This window comes from Lycorma delicatula, chromosome 1, assembly GCF_047948215.1.
Source record: "Lycorma delicatula isolate Av1 chromosome 1, ASM4794821v1, whole genome shotgun sequence".
Taxonomy (NCBI): domain Eukaryota; kingdom Metazoa; phylum Arthropoda; class Insecta; order Hemiptera; family Fulgoridae; genus Lycorma; species Lycorma delicatula.
Window position 1 is genome coordinate 210,856,254 of NC_134455.1, and position 24,080 is coordinate 210,880,333.

At 28.9% G+C, this 24,080-nt stretch overlaps 1 protein-coding gene across 2 annotated transcripts in view; it reads right to left on the minus strand.

The window, feature by feature from the left end:
* The window catches only part of Ncc69 (sodium chloride cotransporter 69), a 235,386-nt gene that overhangs the window by 35,476 nt on the left and 175,830 nt on the right, over nucleotides 1-24,080 (minus strand). For both annotated transcript variants that reach the window (XM_075371314.1, XM_075371306.1), the window contains exons 9-13: nucleotides 19,212-19,443; nucleotides 11,328-11,449; nucleotides 8,551-8,686; nucleotides 5,738-5,949; nucleotides 919-1,160 (exon numbers count right to left, since the gene is read on the minus strand). In XM_075371314.1, coding sequence (XP_075227429.1) covers nucleotides 919-1,160; nucleotides 5,738-5,949; nucleotides 8,551-8,686; nucleotides 11,328-11,449; nucleotides 19,212-19,443 — 944 coding nt within the window. The remainder of the gene's footprint in view (nucleotides 1-918; nucleotides 1,161-5,737; nucleotides 5,950-8,550; nucleotides 8,687-11,327; nucleotides 11,450-19,211; nucleotides 19,444-24,080) is intronic.

Consider the following 24,080-nt stretch of genomic DNA (forward strand, 5'->3'; position numbering starts at 1 on the left):
TTTTTTATTGCTTAACAGATTTAGTTAATAATATCTATAAAAAACAACTGTCAAAACTCAATAATAAAAAAACTACCTTACGGCACAAAAGAGTGAAAAACTATACATGCAGTATTTATACAATAATAATATCATTGAAAACATTACTAAAGCTTACAATAAAGAAATATTTAAACCAGCATACAATACTAATAACCACATAATGAAATAGTTAAAAAACAAAACTAATAATAATAAACTAAACAATCTGTGTGGAAATTAAAAAGTTAAATGTAACGATTGTAATGGTATTTATATAGGAAAAACAAATAGATCCTTTAAAACTAGATCTTTTGAACATTACATAAATTACAAAAATAATAAATTAGGTCTATCTAATATGGCAAACCACCTGATAGACAATAAACATTCTATTCTAACATTCTGATATACCACAAATTTGGAAATAATAAAAATTAATGAAGATGACATAAAATTAAATATTACATATATAAATACAAACAAAATTTCAATCTGATAAACGTCAGACTGTTTTGAAGAAGTCGTCTCATAAAAACTGCAACAGATAGCAGAACTCATTTATAATATGCAATTTTAATAATTTTTATTTTTAAATTTTTATTATGCAATAACAAGATTATTTCATTCATGACTGAGGATGCAGAATCCTGTGAAAGTACTTTCATGAAAATTTAAGGTTAAGATATGTCTTATCTTAATATTCTGTACTAGGTGGTTCATTTAAAAGAATTTAAATATAATTTAACAGTACAGAAAGGAATAATATATGAATCTTAAAAAGATTAATTTCAGTAACAATTATATATATAATATATATATTTTTAAGACTTAATGAATATTATGTAATGAAATAAATTCAATCTATAATAAAAAAATATCAATTTTAAGATAACTCACTGCATAACATGGAAGTACATAGCCAATTCACCACGATCACAAGTTGCCCAGTCAGATTTAAAGCCCATTAACACTACATTCGGGCGAAGTTTACCTAATCCTGAACAATGCATTAGTGCACGAGCGCCTTCTTCAAAATTGACATCATCGATTTCTGAATAGAAAGCTTTCACTTTATGGCAACGCAACCAGCTATTAGCTTTAAGACTGAGTGCATTTCGAGTCTTTTGGGTGATTCTAGCCTAATAAAACAAAAATTACAATAAAGAGAATTTTAACAATAACTTAATCAGGACAAGTTAGAGAAAATGAAAAATAGTTATGTGTAAAATGCAACTCATCACACAACAAAATATCCTTTATAGTAAAATTTCATTAACTTAAAACACTGTTTTATGAGCTAGTAAAACATTGCATTGAGAAGTTTTACAAAAGTTTCATTATACTGATTAGTATTTTCTTATTTCATTAACAGTTCATGTAAGTAGTGCGAGCTTACCCATAGTAGCATACTGTTGCTAAAAAATGAGGCACAGATTCTGCTAACAGTGAATGTGATACTGTCATAATGGTTCATGTACTGTACATGAATTATTTCTTATGGAACAAAATATATTTCTTAGTAATATTTATAACACTAGACAGCAACATGTAAAAAAATATAAGCTTTAATATTGTACACTGATAAACTATGTTTGGCTTGGCCATGTAAATTGCTTAAAATGTCCATGACAAAATCATATTATTTTACAAGTAAAAATATAATTGAAGAATCATTTATTTTGAACTAGTTATACATATATTTTAATTAATAATTTTAGCATTATATTCAACTTTGTCATCTTTTAAACTAAATCATAAGTAACCAATTTTTGATAACTTTTTGAGTTTCACTGCCAAGAATATTTGTAAATGCAGTAAGAACCCGTGATTTAAAAGTGATTTACCACTAGGTGTGGTTTCTTTTACACAGTGATAAAAACAAACAATTCATATGAAAAGAACAGCCTGGATATTTTCTAGAGGAAAATCTCCAGTGCAATTCAGTTATTATTAATCAAATTTATTTTGTAAAGATAGAAAGGATCCAAGGAAACAATTGGTGATCAATTAATTATTTTATACAGGGTACTTAAAAAGACAATTAATTAGTTCTATCTAGAAATAATACATCAGCACCCAAGGAAATAGAAGTCACAAATTTATTTAATGATTATTTTGTAAATGTACCAACAGAACTTAAACAATCCAACATAGCTCCTTTTTCGGCAGAATTAACTTACAATGAATTTCTTAAACCATATTGCAATATTACAATACTAAGTCTACATTTTGTATTACACCTATTATTTCCTTGAATAGCACTAACATTTTAAATAGCAGCTTCTATGAACAGAAACGGTCAATTAACTTTAGTTGTTAAGAACTTCGTTTAAACTTTGGCTAATTTTTATAAGAAAAATCTGACACAAATATCCATCACTCTTCTTAGGTCAAGGCTTTTCCTTTGTGAAATCATTTGTATCAACAGTAAATTAATCAAATGTTAATATTATTATAAATATATATCTTTGAATATATTAATAGTAATATTTGATTAATGACTGTAATCTTTCCACAGAATTGGCACTACAACATTTTTATTCTTATATTTATAGCAAATTTATTCAGGCAATAAAACATTGAGATTATTTTTAGATATTAGCAATTTTTTTCTCTGTCAATCTTACAGTTTTGATTTTCTCTAAAAATATTATGTTTTATGTGGTAGCAGTTCTAACAGTAGAAAGGATACAAGTGTTAAATGTCTTACTCTAAGAGAGTGATAAAAATTTTTCTTGGAAGATTCAAATAAAAAACTCATTCTTATCTAGTTAAAGTAGTTTTATCATTTCAGTAGTGTCAGTTCATTTTTATTTCTTAGGTAAGTTTACTTTTTTGATACATTTTAAGTTTGAATTCAATTTTACAAATTGGAGTAGAATGTATCAGCCAAATGTTAATCCTACCTACATTATTCAAAAGGAATTTAAAAGATTAGTGAGTAGCAGAAGGAGGGGAAGTGAATATTTTGGACTATTTATTTCAGAATATTGCTTGTGTGGTTTTTGTAGGTATATGAAGATATTAGATATATTTTTTGGAGATGGACTAAAGCTCTTGTAGAAGATTTGCAAACACCTGCTTAGAGTAGTAAATGAGCTGTTGAGAGTGTGGTGTGAGTTCCCAACCAAATTTTATCCCGTTAAAAAAATTTTCCATACCTTAATAACAACTTTTTTAACTTTTATTCGTTATAAAAATAATAATTTTTCTTTAAAGTATGTTAAGGAAACTGAGAAATTATGTACTTTTTAATTCTTAGTTAAATTTATGTTTAGGGTGGTAGTTAGATTTTAAGTAAGTGTGTATTGTAAATATTTCGGTTTTTAAATTTAATGTACCTTAGTCAGTGACACCTGCCACAGTGAAAGATAGGGAACTTTGCTTTTTTTTCAGGTGTATATATTTTTTAAATATTTTCTTTTTAAATTTATTTCAATTCCTATTTGAGCATATCAACATAAAATGTAATTTGTGGGTTTCTGTTAATGTAACTATTAGCCTCATAATCACATATTTGTGTGAGCAAATGTATGAATATGAAATTTTATTTAATTTGTGAGTAAATAATGTAATGATTTGCTAGTTTAAAATTATGTATAAAAAATATGTATTATATTTTGTAAGAATAAATCATTATTATTTTTTTTAAATTATTATTATATTTGGCTCAATAATTAATTTATAAAAATGAAATGATCACAGTAAACAGAAAGGTTGTATTCAGATTAATTTAGAATGTTTGGATAGAATATGATATTTTCTTATATCTTTAATTTCCTGAAAAGATAGGTTTTAAGATAAGTTATTAGAAATCACTACTTTTGAACTAGTTGCAAAAGTAAACCTGTTGTTGTCTAGTTTAATCTGTAATCTATCTATGTAATATATTGTTATCATATAAACCCGCTGTGTCTAGTTTAATCTGTAATCTATCTATGTAATATATTGTTAATACATATATGCCTAACTTAATATCACCGGACAACAACAGTAGCAGCTCAGATGTCAGCAGGAGCACAGTATACATATGCGCTAGTACAAGCACCATTCCCGCCACGCAGATCTCCTACCATAGCGGTGCTGCAGCCCCACCACTCTCAGGCTCCAATAAAAGAGCGTGCACAAGAGTGAATTTTTAATTCATTGTCAACCACCACCTGGAGAAGACCAAGAAGAAGATGGAAGAAGACAGAAGTTCCCTGGTTGCCTCAACGTGGGATCTCCCAGCAGACACCAAGATCCCTGCTGGAGCAGCTGGCCAGCCAAGGGAGCCGCTGGATGCAAACGCTACCTTCCCGCTCCAGCTCGCCGAGCTTCAATCATCCTGGCCAGTGGACTCAGCATGGGATCACTCAGGGAGAACCACCTTGGCCGCACTGGTGAAAGACAAGCAACGACGACCTGGCACTGTCAGGCTCTGGGAGCCACCACTGCCATACTGTATTGGGGATCCAACTGCCGCTGAGGGGAAGCCCGGACTGATTCCAATGGTCGAGTTGCAACTCCCCAACTTCACTGGAGACCAGCTTCCGGATCCAACAGCTCTTCTCAGAGCTAATGCAAAAAACGGCCCTTTTTAGGGCTACCATAAGGTTAAAAATTACGAGCCATCAAAGGCATTTGATGACAACAACCCTTCTCAGGACTATTATAAGGTTATAAATAATGAGCCGTTGAAGCTGACTGACTACAAAAACGGCCCTTTTCAGGATTACCACACGGTTATAAATTATAAGCCATTGAAGAAATCGACAACAGCCCTTCTCAGGGCTACTACAAGGTTATAAAGCACCATGTACCATCGAAGCCATTCGGCGATAATATCTACCTATAGGTATTCAATCTGTAATCAGCTATTACATTTGTAAGAACAAATGTTTATCTCTCTTTCTTTCTTCTGTTAGTCAGTCTGTCTCTCTTTCCCTTCAACTATTTAATTTATCACTAATAAAGTATTCCATTTTTGTAGAACTTGCTAAAGAAGACTGTTAAGAATTTGGTTTAAACTTTGGCTAATTTTATGAGAAAAATTTGACACACAAACATCCTTCACTCTTTTGAGGTCAAGGCTTCCTACCTTTGTGAAATCATCTATATCTACAGTAAATTTATAAAAACTTGGCTTCTTATTTTTGTAAAGATAAACTAGAGTTAGCAAGCAGCTGATATTTTCACACTAATTACCCATTCTCTTATTTCAATGAGTGTAATTTGCCATGAATTAATAAGATGAGTCTCACTCATCACAAATACAAGTGTCTACTTCGTCAAACCCACTGAGTTCTTTTTAAATAATTATTAAAATTTAAGACAGTTCAAAGGCTGTTACTAAATGTCAAATAAACAATAAAAATTATATATATCATTTTTTTTTCTTTAAATTATTTTGTAACTTTTTTATAGCACAAATTAGTAGGTCAGTTTACCAAAAAAAATTATTGTTCTGTTTTGTTTTCTTGTGTTTTGTTTACAGAAGCACAAAGTTAGCCGTCTGTTATTTTCTTATTATGTGTTTAATAAAATGTAGACATCAAAATGTACTTTATCCCAAAAATGTATTGAAAACAATGTATAAGCCAAAAAAGCAACTTTTGCAATTCTCTATTATATTAAAATAACAAATGAATGTTGGAAGCTTTTAAAAGTTTCCTACATATACTTTAATTTAAAATTTATTTTTCTATTTTTAAACAGAATAATAAGAAATACTAACAGGAACAATGTGTCCACATATTAGAAGAGATATATTCTTTGTGATAAGGTAACCAAAATCAATTAGTGATGGTCGTGCACTTGGAAGTCCACTTAGAGCAATTATTTGAGGCCTGTAGTTTTTAACATGTTCTTCTACTCTAATTAACTGCTGAACGGATGCTAATGCATTTTTATATGTCTGAGCTTGTGTGCTGGATCCCCAGTTGACATCTGTAAATGAAATAAGTTGTCCAAAAATAATTAAATAAATTTTAGTTTTGTAATTTTAAAATTTTAAACATTGCATAATTAGTTATTGTCAGACTAGCATTACTGTTTATGGAACTTAAAAAGTGAGGAATTGGACTTCTCTTCTTCAGGCAGAGTATGCAATGAAATTTGAAACAGTATTACTAATCACCTACAAATCTTCAGTGTTTCTGTAATCAAAACTCGTGAGTGGAATAGCTATACTTTCTATTCCCATTTTATTCATTATATAGCAACACCAATTTTAACTATTATCCACTATCAAATCCACTAGAAAAGTCTTTTGTATTTTGGTAGTAGTCTTGTAGGACCATGTTTTATACACACCAATGAATAAAATCTTATTAAAGCCTTATACTGGTCATCCGTACGGCTTTTAAATAAGAGCTCCCATCTGTTCCAATCTATATGCATATACTAAAGTTGTATAGAACAACACAAACTCAAAAGTTTCCAAATATTCTGAGAATGCCCAAACTGAGAATTTTGACAAACTCCACAGTCCGTGAGCTATTTTTTTTTTTTTAATATGGCTATTATTATGCTTACATTCACTATAACCTGCTGATGTAATTATTAAACATTTATTTATCATCAAGAATGCCAAAATATTTTTGGAATCTAATATTATTTTATGGCCACTTTAAATTTAACAGCAACAGTCCAGTAATTTAAACAGTTAATTTTGAGGTATAATTTAGAAGCATGGATCACATTTTTCATAATAGCTAATAGGCATTTAAATTTTGCTGGTCCATATAGCCCTCAATGATAACCATGCTGTCTTTGCTTATTTAACAACAAACAGATACTAACATATAGATACTAACATTTAGTAACAGATACTAAATTTCAACAAAAAAAACTTGGAAAGCCATGATTTCTTTGAGCAGAAACCTTAAGAATTATCAAGTCCCAGAACACAGTTTTCAGAAGGAAGGCTGTAGATTTTTTGTCTGGTGATAAACTTTGTTTTAGTTTTAAAAAAAGAATTAAGTGATACACAAAACATTTCAGATTACTGTGATACTAGGTCATTTGTAGCAGCACAGTACACCACTGGAAAAAAAACAGTACAGAACTTAAGGACTTTTAAGATTCATTTGTCTGTCATTGGATACACCTTCTGGACATTTAGAGATGGACAATAATACAAACACACAGAGGGTTCTTAAACTCAAAACTCCATAAAATGTTTTAACATCAGCAATTCATACACAAGAATCACTGTGGATCATTCAGAGTCTGAAAATTATTAATCTTTTTGGATGAACTAATGAAATTTTGAGCAGCTGTGCTGATACAGAGTATTCTCAAGGAAATTCAAACATACAAATCTTCACAATAACGCTATGTCTATAGTGTCACTAACTATAGTGTTATGACAATAGACACACACTATTGTTGTTTTCAAAAAAGACAATGTGTGTGTTCAATGACTATGACTGAATGACATCATCTAGTGCTCATGTTACAATTATGAATAACATCTTAATCATTAATAACTACGAACAACAGTTTTAAAATTAAATCTTCAAAATCTTCTGTTGTTAAAAAATTAATACAAGCAATCAGTACATTCTACAAAATATACATTTTTGCAGTTCTGGTAATTCTCTAAAAAAAACCACCAGATGACAGAGTTGTGCAATGTTAAAATGGAAAAATAAGTTATTATAGGCCTAAATTCCAATATTTAAGCTTGCTATAAAAAGGCTGTTATAGCGCATATGTAAGTGTAACAGGCAAATCTGTTTCATTAATCCAAATAGAAGCTTTGCGTAAAAAAACTTTTTAGAGATTTACAAGTACTGCTGTGACAATTGAGGGTCCCGACCACTTCTTTCATTGATGTGAATGTCTGTTCCACCTTTCTGAAACACACAGCACTATTGTCTTACCGCACTGTCACTCATGATATTGCTTCCATATACTCCATAAAGTTCACAATGAATTTCAGGAGTTGACAAGGTTTTGCTTAAAGAAAACAGACGACAACATGCATTTTACAATTGATGGAATTGCCATTATAAATGAGAGTTTTACAGTTACAAATAAGCGATTGATATCTGCAATAACACTACTAGAATCACACAGAACTGGGCTAACCATGACTTTGGTTAATAGGCTCTTATAACAGTAATATTTCACGAATAGTTTATGATTATATTCTATCAGAAAACTTCCTTTTTTTTAACAGTCAACTCATGTGTAGCACAATGACTCATCAGTATGACTCATGGGCATTAAAATCCATTTAAAAGTAACCATTTAATTAGTCAAAATATATTTAACTGAATTTGTACAAGGGTTGTGGAACAACATAGAATAGTTATTGCCACAGCTGGAGTTGTGTTAATCCTAACTATTTACCTAATTGATGGACATAGTGTCAATTACGTAAAATAAATATTGCTGTTAAATAATAATAATTTGAAAATCTGTACACGCATGCACAAGTCTTTATTATGTTTTGTATAAATTCTGTAAATTAATTTACTTACACTAATCATACACGATGATCAATTAAATCATTATGTAATAATTATTTTAACATCTTACCTGGTTTACGATATGAAACAATAAGGTAAAGGGCAAGAACAACAGCCATTGTTATCAGTGCAGTCCATCTACTGATCAAGAACATGACACAAACACAAAGTATTGCACCCAGTAGACTAAGCCACATGTTAAAATACTGAAAATTATCATTAAAAATATTAATAACTTAATAGTTTTTAGTGAATAACAAAATCATTTATATAATTTTTTAGAAAAAAAAAGTAATTTTTAATAGTATCAAAGTTAAATACAAATGCAAATCATAACTATTAAATTCATCAACTACAACTCAGGATCAAATGAGAGCTGCTCACAACATACTGTAAAAAGTAAAATAGCTACCAAAAATTTTGATTGAGGCACACTACTCATTTTTAATATTTTTCATTTTTATCTAAGCCCTTTAATTAGAATTCATCTCACATTGGGTTAAGAAAACAAAAAGACAGAATTCATTAAAAAAAGAAGTTTTTTAAAAAATTTTATGTGTTTATTGTTTTAACATTAGCAGCAGTAATTAACAATACCACAAAAGAAACTGAGATTGAAATTTGGCAACTTCCTTTTTAAGAAATCATCACAATACAATGCTTACTTTTTAGAGAAAAACTGAAACTTTTCTTTTTCAAAAAGACTTTTTTAACTTAAAACTATTAATTTTTTAATGACTGATCAAACCAAATTTATTTAAGTATATATTACAAATGTAAAATATATCAGCAGTACATATAAAGTTCACAAATACATTTCAGCTCTTATTGAAGTCCTCTTTAGTGACAGACACTGCTGTTAAAAAATTTTTAGTTTTGTTGAAAAATTTATTATATGTGAAGTATGTACTTTATTTGCTAATCCTTTGGGAGTTGACTAGAACAACTGATATCATACCAGTTAAATGACTGAATGCACATAGGTCCCAGTAGACTATATATTTATTCCTCCTTACCTCCTTCTTTTGTCTTAAAACTACAACTAGAACATATTTTAATATCTATACAAAGGACATTTTTTTAAATACAAGTATATGCAATGCAGAAACAAATCATCAGAACTTAAATAGTTTCAAGTTGATAAATATAGGAGTTAGGATGGACATATCTCCTGTACGCATCTGATGTCTATAAACTTAATTTTCTATACACTAGTATTTTCTGTATTTTTTTGCAATAGCTAGAAAATTTTACACAATCTAAAATATTCTTTCCAAACATTTATAAATTGTAGAAAATTGATTCTTTGAAGAGTTTTATCATTGTAGAATGTAGTTATTAAATTCACTGGTTTAATTAATGCAATACAAAGCTAAGTTAAATTACACTGCTATAATTTTTATTTAAAGTTAAATAAAATATTTAATTATTAAATAGGAGATTGAATTATATAAATCTCTTTGATTATCGTCTAACAAAAAATCGCCCAAATTATTATATACATTTATCAACTATGGATCAAAAATCAGAAAAATGTTTTCTCTCACAATAATTAATCATGATTCAAAATTTTATAGAAATAGTAATAATAATTTGATCTGCTTCATAGGAATAATTCAATAACTTAAAAATACTCAAATTTATATTTATTTAAATTAATTTATACCAAAAATGTAGATATTGAAGTATGCATGGAATCTGCGAATGTTTTATTTTATTATTACTTTTTTATAATTTTAATTTTATTCTTTCTCAACTATAATATGGTTCATAAACAAGAGCTAATAGAATCCTGAAATTTAATTTTCAATTGAAAATGAAGTATAAGGAGAAATGAAAATACCTGTTATAAATTTCAGAACTAGTTTAAATAGTTGTAAGTATACTTTCACAGCAAATCTTTTTCAGTTTAAAATGGTTTGAAAATAATATAATTAATTTACATTATATCCTGTTTTATGAAGAATTAGTTAGCAAACATCTTTTGAAGTTAAATTTTTAAACAACCATGAAAGATATAAAAAGATAAATGTTTGACATTTTGTACATTTTTTAAAAAAGTTTTACAATACATAAACTTTTTAATTTCAAGTAACATATAGCTGAAAACAGATGGTGAAAACAAAATAATATTGAAACAGCCAACTTCTTCATGGACGATGCAGCATAAGCTCATATGGTACTGCTAAGAGATCCATATTAGAAGGGTTAACCAGTTAAATCCTAAACTAAAATGAGTTATAAGTTATGGTTTCCCTTGTAGATTTACAAGTCCAAAAGCCTTATGTTCAATATAGATAAAAGCTAATTACTGCACCAAAATTAGGCTGATTTTAACTAATCTAATAAATATCTTTTTATCAGATCTAGAAATATCTACTATCTGAAATGTTACTATTGTAAAATGATGATAAATATTTTAAAATCAGTGCAAAGGTAGGTTTATCTATTCGTAAAATGGCTGCTTCTACAGTTGGTGACAGTTTATACTGGAAGTGTTTCAAACCAATTTTACTCTCACCATTTTTGGTAAATTTTAATATTAGCCACAAATAACATTTTTGTCATCCTAGTAACTTGGCAGACAACAATACTTACTGAAACAACATACGTTCATATTTTCTTTTATGACATTTGTTAGAAGCTTTTTATCCATCTTCTGCAGTCATTCTGACTCCTCTCAAAGTAAGTAAACAAGTAATTTTTAGCTCTTTAATAACTATATATCAATTGCTTTAGATAAGACATTAAATATAAACAATATCTAATTCAACTCATCTTTACTACTATCCATTTGAAAGATTTAAAAAATTTCCTATTCTTATTAATAAAATAATTTTTACTCACTTTGAAGGTGGGTCTCCACCCCACAGGTTTGACAAGTGAAGCATGGAATGTGCTAAAATTTATCAGGGCATAAGCAGCCAAGAAAAAATTTGATATCAGTGGAGCAATAGCATTCAGCTGGCCTGAAAAGAAAGCACCAAAAGTTAATTCCAGCAGAAACATGTCAATTAACTTAAAATTTCATATCACATGCTGTTCAGTTGTTGTAGTGGTCAGTATAATGGCTTCACAATCAACTAGTTATGTGTTCGATTCCCAGCAAGGATCTGAGATTTTTTACATCATTCTCATTGCAATAGAAAAATAGAATAATAACAGTATAATAAAATAGAATCTTTGGGATGGATGTAAGCATGTAGAATGAATAAAGAAATAAATATTCACTGATCCATATTTTAAACAAATAAATTTTTTACTGTTTTATATCAAACTTCCAAACTAATTTTTAAAGCATGGTGTACATTATTTTGTCCCTTTTTTAAAGATGGTTTATATTTATTTTTTAAAGTATGCAAACTAATTATTTTTATTAAAAATTAAAGGTTGATTTATGATCAACTTATTCTGCTAAAAAATTAAAATAATAATTAAAAATGTAATAACTCATAATTATAATAATAAGATATGGAGATGAACTAAAGAGACAGAATGGTATAAATAACTAAACAAAAAAAATATAACACAACCAGGTAACTAGTTTACAAAAACCAGCAATCACAGCAAATAAAATGATAGCTATCAAAGTGACCACTAGGGCTATTCTTAAAGCTGTGAGCAAACTGTGGGACTAATTACAATAGTGAATGTAAGTTTATTAAAACAGAAAAAATAGGAAAATAGTATTATTTTCCTATTTTTACTTTGGTATCATATTTGACAGCAAAGTAAAAACATACAGCCCCAATAATACAATATAATGTGGTTTGATATACTGCGGATACGGATATAATGCTGATTATAACCTTTCCCCCAAAAAATATCTGAAAAAATGAAATAGGATGAAGAAATGCTAGTCACCCTACCACTGTATTCGATATCGTGTAAAACCACCATCAATCGTTTGAAATTGTTAACAATAACGCTTCTAATATAACATCTGTCAATTAGTCACAACCAATTTTAAAACCTTGGAATTCCCAAAAACATGATTCAATAAAACTAAACTATGATTCTAATACAGTAATAGGAGAAATTCTTATGATATACTGCACATGATTCATTTCCTGTAACAGCGATAAGACCATCAATGTGCTGCCTATACAAGGCACAGTATATGGTATCTGAATGTTATTGCATATTGTGATTTATTCAAAGCTGCTTTTACTGTGTTTATCAGTATCGTAAAGTTTTATTATGTTGGTTAATTTATTCGATTTTGTAGTGTTTGTTTTTGTTTGTATTTGCTTAACATGTCATCTAAACGAAAAATGTATTCTGTAAAGGAAAAATTAGAAATTATTGAAAAGGTTATGTCAGGTCGTTCAAAAACCAGTTTATCCCAGGAATCCTGTTTGCCTGAAGGAACTATATGTGGTCGGGTGAAAGAAGATAAACTGCATTCTTTTATTTATTGATTTGGTAGATGAAACAGTGGAACTTGATCGCAAAAAGGTTAGATTCGGTGTTGTTAATGTTGCAGATGAATGTATGTACCTTTGGTTTTTGCAAAAACAGAGTGAAGGAGTGTTGCTATCAGGACCAATACTTCAAGCTCAGGGACTAAATTTTCATGAACAAATTAACAATGGAGAAGAATTCAGTGCTTCTAGCAGTTGGTTATCGCAATGGAAAATCCATCATGGCATAGGCCAAGTGAATATCGAAGGAGAATCTTGTTCAGCAGATGCGGCAGCAGCTGAACACTTTTCACAAACAATATTATAATCAGTTATAGAAGAGAATAATTTCAGTGACGAACAGTTACATAAATGTGATGAAACTGCTGTGTATTATAAACTATTGCCAACAAAAACATTAAATGCAAAGCGAACACCAAATAAGTCTGATATGAAAATGAACAAAGAAAAGGTAACTTTTCTTTTGTGTGCCAATAAGTCAGAAAAATCATAAATTGAAACCGTTACTCATTGGCAAATATGTTAGCCCAGGTTGCTTCAAACACGTTAATATGAATTCATTACCAGTTATTCTTAAAAATAATAAAAATGCTTGGATGACGTTTAATATTTTTTTAACGTGGTTTAACGACGAATTTGTGCCTTGTGTTAAAAATTATTTACAAGTTCAAAAATTGGAAAAAAAAGCTTTTTTCCTTTTTGTTGACAATTGCTCTGCTCATCCACCTACTGACTTGCTGAAATCTAAAGACGGGAAAATAATAGCATTGTTTTTACCCGAGAACACCACATCTTTTAACCAACCATTAGATAAAGGAGTTATTCGGGCATTTAAAATTTATCACCAATGAGAGCTACTGACCAGTATTGTTAATTCAGAATTACAAGTAACAGAATTTCTTAAAACCGTGTCATTAAAAAGTGTTGTATTCAGCGCTGGAACAGCATGGAGTAACATAAATTCTATTACATTTAAAAATTGTTGATTGGTATTGTCACAGAGTAATACAGAAGAATTGAAACAGAAAATTTTCATATTTTTATTACTGCCAAACACACATTGCAATTGTCAAATTCAACTGGGCAAGAATTGTCTGAAAGTGATCTCAATGAGTGGGTTAAAGAAGACAATCAAACACCCGTTGCCCATTACATGACCGACAAAGAAATTGTAAACTCTATTCTATAATCTAATGATAATTTTTCGAAGGAAGAAGGGGAAGGTGGGTTGCAGAGGTCACTGTTATGGAGAGGTCTACACCCTCCATAAAAGACGTTCTAGGAAATATAAATAGTGTAATAGCATGGATGGAGCAATAAGTGATAGTGATGATTGTCATTTATTGCATTTACAAAGTGTAAAGTCATGTATTGTAAAGACGAAATATGCAGCCACAAAACAAAAAGCAATAATTTCTTATTTAAAAAAATAATTTTCATTCATAGAAAGAATATCGTATCTTCCGCACTAACTTGTTTCTATGTAAGTACACATTATATTGTACTGGTTTTTCTATTAAACCATTATTGCTTGATTTTTTGCCTATTTTTTAATTGACCCTCTTTGTGATTTAAAATTTACTTCTTGAAATAATGCAGTTAGCCTATAACTAAGGCTAACGTGACGGGTGTCACGTAAGTACCCCAGATAACCACGTTATAGTGGGATTACACTGCATTGTGTCAAAATCCAGAGTGGCATTAAGGTAGAACTTGTTTACAACTAAAATTATGTATTCTTGACCATGAAGCACACAAATATACAACATATTCTCTTACACATATAAAATTTGAGGCCAAATCTGGTAACTCTGCATTTCATCCAGATGATCCTGGATTTAAATCCTGGTCAGGATGGCATATCTAACATTATAATATATAACTCATCTAAAGCATGTCAACCCTTAAATAAATTTTCAAGTGAAATTTTCAGAAAAATGATGTTTAGCGAATGCTCCTACCTCAAAAAGTTATATTTTTTTGGTATGAGACAACCAAAGCCCAAGCACCCTGAAAACTGCCATGAGGGACAATTCAAACAGTTTAAATAGAAAGAGTGACACATTACTGGTAGTTATAAAATATGTATATATATATTATTGTATTTTTATAATCAAAAACCAACTTAAACAACTCAAGTACAAAATTACAAAGTAAATGAAACGAACACTTACCTTATTTTTTAATTCTAAAAGCACTTTCGTGGGATCCTGCATCATCAGTTGTATATAACATATTTACATAAAATTACATATCAAACAAAAATTTTTTTAAATTAAAGTTACATGCATATACACAAAAACATATGAAGTCAGTTAAATAAAATAACTACATTTATATAAATATGAAGTCATAATTAAAAAATAATAGAGTAATGTAACATTGGCTGCCAGGTTACATAGTATAAATTTTCTATTTATTTTATTTTAAATTTAATTTTAATTTTAGATTTTTTAAGTAACTGTCATTTCATTTACTTTGTAATTCTGTACTTGGGTTGTTCAAGTTGGTTTTTGATTATAAAAATACAATATATTGGTACAGAGGTCTGGTACAGACCTCTATTGGTACAGAGGAAGTACCAATTTGAAGTATTGACTTCAGAAAAAAAAAAAAAAAAATATATATATATATATATATATATATAAATCTCTTTTCTGAAATTAATCTTTTTAAGATTCATATTATTCCTCTATACTATTAAATTATATTTAAATTCTATTAAGTAAACCATCTAGTACAAAATATTGAGATTATCTTACCTTAATTTTTCATGAAAGTACTTTCGCGGGATTCCATATTGTCGGATTATTATCCATTATTGCATAATATACAATAACAGAATTACTTCTATCATGACTAAGGGTGCGAAATCCCATGAAAGTACTTTCATGAAAAATTAAGCTGCATGTTTTTTTTATTACTTTCTTCTAACAAAAGCAAGAAAAGTTATACACCTTCACTGTTCCCATAAGACCTATTTTAATAAAAACTGATCATCAATGAGGAAAAAAAATAGTACATATAAGAATTTAAATCAACTATGTAACACACACACACACACACACACACATATATATATATATATATATATATATATATATATAGAACCTACTGTCATATTACTACAATATATGTCTTACATGTTGTTGAATGTACACAGTTCAAGGATATTGAGAGACTAACAAACAAAAATTTCTTATAAATACTCTGAATTTCTTATAAGTAATTTATTACTCTAAAAATACATAAAAATAAATAATAATAATAAATATATATATATAACATACAAAATAGAAATTCACACAAATAAATAAATACCAAAATACAGTCCGATTTATTAAAAACTTTATAATGAGCAATAGAGGTTATTATTAAACTAACAATAAGATAACAGAAAAACTACAATTCACTTTCTGCAAGTATTATTTACTTTCACTGTGTACAAAAGAACTACCCTATACTTTACGAATGAATAGAATATGGACACTTTCACTCCTGTTCACAAATTATGCACTGAAAAGCTTCTTGTTTTCAACCACTGTCCAAAATGGAATACTCATGACACAGTCTTCAGTCATCATTATCAAACATACTGTTATCACTTTTACCACACACTACACAGATCTCAGGCTTGCAAAACTACAAACTTTGTCCTTTGGTCCCTGTCAGTATTTGTAACTCCTGGCCTGCATAACCAGTACCTGACCAACCTTTTGATTGTTGAAGTGTAATAATTTTCATTGTTTGCACCTTTACTTTTTTCTATAAGTTCTTTTTCCAGTCTGGTAATCCTTGTAGTTGAACAGCAGTTTTTGGAGGTGCCACTGTCTGTATTACAAAGAACAATTGTTAAACAGACCAGTTACTCTAAATAAAGAATCCCTTTTGGTTTCTTTTAGATTTTTCTTTCTTTATTTTCTTTCTCTTTCTTGTTTCTGGAAGAAACCCATTACACTGGTCATGTTACAATATATATTAAAATTTCAGTCTAAATAAAAAATCAGTTATGTTTAACAAAAAATAATTGTTCTATAGGATGTAAAAATAAAATGATTTTGGGCTGTGTTCCACATCTTACTTTGTGGTTTGTGTTTTCTAAATTAAAAAAAAATTAGAGATAAGAAATTCAACTTATAAAATATATTTTTGTCTGTTTGTGCAAAACTTGAAAATATTTAAACTGATTGATAAAACCTTTGTGGATTGTGACAGGTTTTTGGCAGGTCATAAGAAATGGTTATGAAAGAACATTTACTCCCCCAATGAATCAATAACAAAATCCTGGTACACAGGTATAATCAACATTCAAACATATCATGTAATCACCAATAAAAACATCACTAAATCCAATGAACAGTACTTCATTTATTAATGTTTCACGCTATTTTGGAGATAAAAGTTGTTTTTAACAGTAATAAAATTTAGTCCATGCTATATTTATTTTGCTTTACAGAATCAGATTTTCTTTCATATTGACTTTATTTTTTTCCAAAATAATAATATTCTTAATTATTCAAATAATTTGTTGTTTTATTCACTAAAAGAAAATAATCGACTGAAGTTGAGGTGGAAAATCAGAAATGACTGCAAAATCCAGTTATTAATAGGGATCAAGACATCAATGCAACATTGTTTCTGAGATTGGTATTTTTTATATAGTAAGTCTAGTAGCTTTATCCAAAAGGCATGTCACACATTTCTGTGGTTTTTATACAATCTCAGAAAAGATAAAATCAGAACCACAAGCAGAGTCATTACCCAAATGAACCCTAACAAACAAGAGCAAACAAGTGGATAAGCTTCATAACAAAGGTTTCGTTTCCTTCTACAGCTAATCCATAGATTCTCTGTGTTCTAAATAAATGATTAATATTGTATATGAATTATCTGTATATAAAAACAGATGTTTAATAATCAGAATTGCTGTTTCATAGACAAGTAACTGAGACAAACTTTCCAAATATAATCATAATAATAATAACAATGCCTTAAACTCTGTTCAGAACAATAACCCTCAAGTTTAGTTTTAATTTTACAAATTTGTAAAGAAATTTACAAAAGAGGTGATATTTTTGACCAAATGGAGGAGGTAAAAACTGTAGGAGATAATATCTCCACTTTATGATATTTGAGCAACATCAACTATTTGAGCAGAACTGACTAATAATTGTAGTGGAGGAGATCAAAAGTACCATGAAATCATTTCATAACTTTAAGCATAGTTTCACATAAACTTTCCAGTACTACAGCTTGGTTATTTGATGTTCAGTTTGCAAAAAGCAATGTGTGATTTTATTAAAAATTCTATGATTATTTATTTATTATAGTAAATAAAAATTTATGTCATATTTGTTTATAAAGATATGCCACACTTCATTAAAACACCTCACTCAATTCTGTAGATATAAATCTCTACTTAAAAAACATAAAATGACAGATGGGTAAAAAGGCATTTCCAGATTTATTTTTATATAAACTTTTTTCTCATACTGATGTTAGGAATACCTATTTTGCTCTACCAAAATATTGGATGATCTATTTTATACACTCTATAAAATAAAAACAAAATATTAAATTTAAAATACTCTGATAAGAATTAGTGATTAATATGTCAAGAATGACATCAATTAAAAAATTAGACGATTAAAAGAATGCGTTACATGGCCTTCAAATCACACCATCAGGAAAAAATGATAATAAAATAAAAGTGAGATATATTTTTGCATATCTGCATAATATTATTGTAATTTTAAAATATGAACCACTATTTTTCCAAATGCTAAAAAAAATTATACATATTAACAAATATATATGTATAAATAATATATGTATATAAGTAATACACATATTAACAAAGTAATCTATACATACATACATATATATATATATATATATATATATATATAGAGAGAGAGAGAGAGAGAGAGAGAGGGAGAGAGATTTATACAGCAATAAATAATGTAATTATTGATAATTAAAATAATTTTTCTATTAATTTTTAATTCATGATGTACAAACTACTTGCTTCATGCTTTTAATTTTTTTTTCGTTTATTTATTAATTTTTTTTTTGTATATCGTGACCTGAGAAAATATACTAAAAAAAATCTCATCTTAATTTTACTATTTTTAACATAATCTTGTGATTTAGGAGGCTATGACATATATATATATATATATATATATATATATATACAGTTTTAACTTATTTTAAATTAATGTGAAAACTCTTGACTTTTGACTGATAGATCTTCACAGTCTATTTTAGGTATAAAATAAAGCACATATAACCAATTTTTACTCACCAATAAGAATGAAACAAAGAGCAATGAAAAATGTAAGAATATATCCTCTTACAGGTTCATTATTTTTTCCATAACCTTTACCAAACCATGATAAATAAGGATAAAGTTTATCATTACAAAGAGCCTGGAAAATCTTTGGTGCTGATACAAGACTTGCAAGTGCTGACGATAAAGTTGCTGCAAAACAGCCTGCATATATCAAAGGACCAAAAGCAGATACAAGTTCAATGACCTGAAAAGTAAATTTAAAAATAAGGTATGTTTTAAATTATTTGATTCATTAAATTAAGCTAATGGATGACAAAAGTAACAAGTAACAGTAATGAATATAAGGCAAGTTTTTCAACTATCTCTTGGTAATATTATAATTCAGTCCCTATCTTAAAAATAAATTCAAAGTAAACAGCACAGATTTTTCACGTATTGCAGCACTGTTCACTTCCACATACATCATGTGTTATTTTAACTCAATGATTTTTTTTTAATTTGTATTAATTTATTATCTTTAAAAATTTATGATGTTGAATGAGATATGTTACAAAAATTAAGAAACAAGCCGTGCATAATTTACCATTAATTAGGAAATCTGTAATGGTAAATTCTTTTCATTTAGCAAGTTACTGAAAAAAAAATGATGTTAAGATAAACAGAAACAAAAAATTAAGAATCGCATTTGTATTATTTGTTAAAATAAATGAAAATAAGCTGTACTGTTTCTATTATTTTAAGAAGGAAAAAACTACCAATACCTAACAGGAAATTAGCACAAAATAGATAATTGTTTTGAGATGTAAACATAAAAAGATAGACAGATTAGTTTGTTATGGGTATCATTAATAATCTCAAGCGTGAAACAATTTTAACCGAGACAGTCCTCATACATGTTATTTCCTTAATTACAGAGGCTCAAAACAAAAAAAAAGGGAAAAAGTCTAGAACTAATAATGTTCAACATCATCAAAAATATGTGCTATGTGCCTTTAACAATCATTATGCTTTTTCCTCTATATAAATTAGAAAAGATTTGCCTCACTGAAAAGAGTAGATGTTCAATGCACATGAAAGCAGGTGTGGTAAAATACAATAGTAATCCTTACTGAGGGAATTTAGAACTATTATGGCTGAAGCTCAATATATTGTACTTAGCACTCAATTTATAATGGCCTATTCACCAGCAATTATTACTTTACTAGACCTTAAAAATGGATTGATATACTGAGATATTTTCTGTTCTTCACCTGGAATGTCGGAGTATGTGGTTTGATAAAAAAGTAATGAGAATTTTTAATTTTCTCTGAAAGTATTTATTCACTCTTCAATGTTTATCCTGTCCCCTTCAAAGTAGTTTTCCTGTGATATTATACACTTATGCCAATACAACTTCCAGTTTGAAAAACACTGGTGAAACACCTCTTTAGGTATCGCCTTAAACTCGGCTTGCGATTTCCTCTTTATCTCATCTACTGTTGAAAAATGATTTCCCTCGAGTGTTCGTTTAAATTTGGAAAATAAGAAAACTCACAGGGAGCCATAACTGTAGAATAGGGTGACCACAGTTGTTGTGTTTCACCAAGAACTATTGGATAAGTAAAGTGATGTGTGCCAGTGTAGTCTTGGTGCAAAATCCACAAGTTGTCTCTCCAAAGTTCAGATTGTTTTCTAAAGATTACCACACATAAATTGCATTAAACTTTTAGGTAGTATTCCTTGTTGATTGTACGATCTTGCAGTAGGAACTTGGACGATCTTGCAGTAGGGAAGTAGGATTGTTCATGATGAACAATTCCATTGTAGCCAAAGAAACTGATTAGAAGGACCCTCACATTTGAAGACTTGATGTGCTTTTTTTGATCCTGGCTCCTCAGAAAATCTCCACTGGAACAACTGAGCCTTCATCTTGATGTCATAACCATACACCCACATTTCATCACCAGTTATGATGTGTTTGAACAAGTCTGGGTTGTCAGTGACATCAATAAGAATTTGTTCAATGATGATTACATGATGTTGTTTTTGTTGAAAATTTTGCAGTTTAGGAAAAAATTTAGTTGCTACCTGTTTCATGTTTAAATCATTAATAAAAATCACTTTGCATGAGCATGAAATTTCTATTTCTTCAGAAAACTCTCTAATGGTGATTCTGCAATGAGCAAGTACAATCTCCTTAACTTTTATGAAATTTTCAACAATGATTGATGTGTTAGGATGAACAGACCTTGTGTCATTTTCAGTGGCTTCTTGGCCTTCCTGAAAGCGTTTCTATCACAAACTCATGGTTGTGACATAGCATTGTTACCAAAGGCTTTTTTTAACATTTTAAATATATCACTGGACTTAATTATATTTTTAACACAAAATTACAGACACATTCTTTGATCTGAATTTGATTTCACCACACAAAAAATTTCCAAACACTGTCTTGCTTTTGCACTCACCACACACAAATTAAGTGTTGCAGCTGGCTGAAAATTGGTAGTACATCACTGACAGTGCTATCAATATATGGAAAAAAGATCAACCCAATTGACAAGATACAGCATGTGCAATTCAAAAATTCTCATTACGTTTTGATCACACCATGTGTGTGATGTATACATGCATGCACATACTCATGGATGCTCTCAAATATACTGAACGCTTTCTTTTTTTTATGGTGATATAGTCCTTCCTTTACTATTACAGCTACAGTTCTTCCCTTATGTTGTTAGTCCTCTTTTCAATCACAACTTAAATTTCCTAACACATACAACATGACAAATATGTATTTAATACTCTCAAGACAAATACATACATACACATGAACTCATTCATGGTATATGTTTTGCCAGACTCTTTCATGCTCTCTCTCTCTCTCTCTCTCTCTCTCTTTTTCTCTCCCTCCATTCAATTTTAATTATGACAATGACTTTTGTACAATCCTTATTGTTATTGATAATTGGCTATAAAATAATTTTTTGATGAACAAAAAAAATATATAAAATATAATATTCAATCACTTCCAAAGTGGTGTATCAACAATGACATTTACAAAACCACTGTCAAAAGATAAGTAAATGTTCAGAAAAGATCTTTTCTAAGGTTTTGGTTTATTTTCTAGTGATTTAATTTTAATAGTTCTTGTGTTTGCGAATATTTTATTTAATTACTTCATTGTTTACCTACACTTTAAATTAGATTTACCTTTATGTTTATTTAGTTTAAATTTATAATTTTGAATGCATTATAAAAAAATTTAAAAATCTGATTTTACTCATAACTGATAGCTTCTACATTAGAAAATTTCCTTAAAAAAAAATTGAATATTAGTTTTTTAATAAACGGCTCATTGTAACGTTGGTGATAAGTTTAAATCTTGATAACTCATTTTATAATAATGGTAAACGTCCATAAAATGTGTTCTTCATTTACTCTCCAATCATTTTATCATAAGATTATTTCATGGATGAAATTTTTTTAAAGAAAATGCTATGATTAACAATAATTAAATCTGGTTAGTATTTTATTGAAATTTTTCTAAGATAACAATCATACTATTTATGGAATTTTTTTATGCAAGTTTAAGAAAATATGAACACTATTTTTAACTACAAAGTGCAAATTAAAACTAAATCAAATTACCTCTTTACTTATCAGTTATGTCTTTTGTTTAATTGAAAAATATACAATTCTGAAAATTTTTATTGTATAATTATGTTGGTAAAGAGATAAAATAGGTGTTTTAAAAAAGGACGCAACCCCTTTGTTTGAAGACATGAATTTATTACAAAAATATTATTGTTAATAAAATACTTATACAACAATGTTAAAATTATCTTTAATAGCTTACAATAGATGCTCAAAATGATTTCCTGTGATTCCAATGCAAGGTCACACATGTTTCATAACATTTGCATCCACTTTTCGTAATGTTTGCTTGGTAATGTTTGAAATCTCATTTTTAAGTTACCCTTCAATTTGTCAAGTGTATGAGGAATGTTTTTAAAACTACACTTTTTAAATATCCCCAAAGGAAAAAGTCTGTTGGTGTAAGATCTGGGGATCTTGGAAGCCACAACACTTTTGTTATCAAACGATGACCAAAATATTCCCATAACATATCCAATGTTTCATTAGCAGTATGACATGTTGCATCATCCTGCTGTAACCAATATTCTCGTTCGTGTAAATCTAACATGGCAATAAAGTGTTCAATTACATTGCAATAAACCAAACGCTTACAGATTTATAAAAAAATAAAGGCCTTATTACACCATGCTGGGATATTGCACACCAAACATCAATTTTACGTGTAATGGTCGTTCATGAAATGCATGAGGATTTTCAGCGCTCCATATTTAACAGTTTTGGTTGTTAATGTAGCCATCCAATAGAAAAAACACCTCATCACTGAAATAAACATGATCCAAAATTCCAATATCATTGTCGTCAACAAGAGAATGAAACCAATGACAATACGGTAAACATTTTATATGGTCTACTCTTTTCAGTTTTTGAATGATACCGATGCGATAAGAATGCGACTATAATTTTTTAGTAGTCCTGAAAGTTGTAGACAGAGAAAGCCCAGCCTATGAAGATAACTTTCTGAGCAATTGTCTGGGTGAGTGAATCAAACATTCTTTCATATTCTCCAGAACTTCTACTGTTACAGTGACGGTTGACCTTTGCTTTTCTGATCATGTACACTCCCAGTCTCATGAAATTTATTAATCAAACGTGATATTGTCGACTTATTAGGAACTGAATAATTGAGAAATTTTATCTGAAACTTGTCTTTACTCATTCGTAAGATTTATAAACACAATTATTTTTAATAATAAACACACATATGCTTGGAAAACGACGCTGTTCAACACAATAGAGACGAAT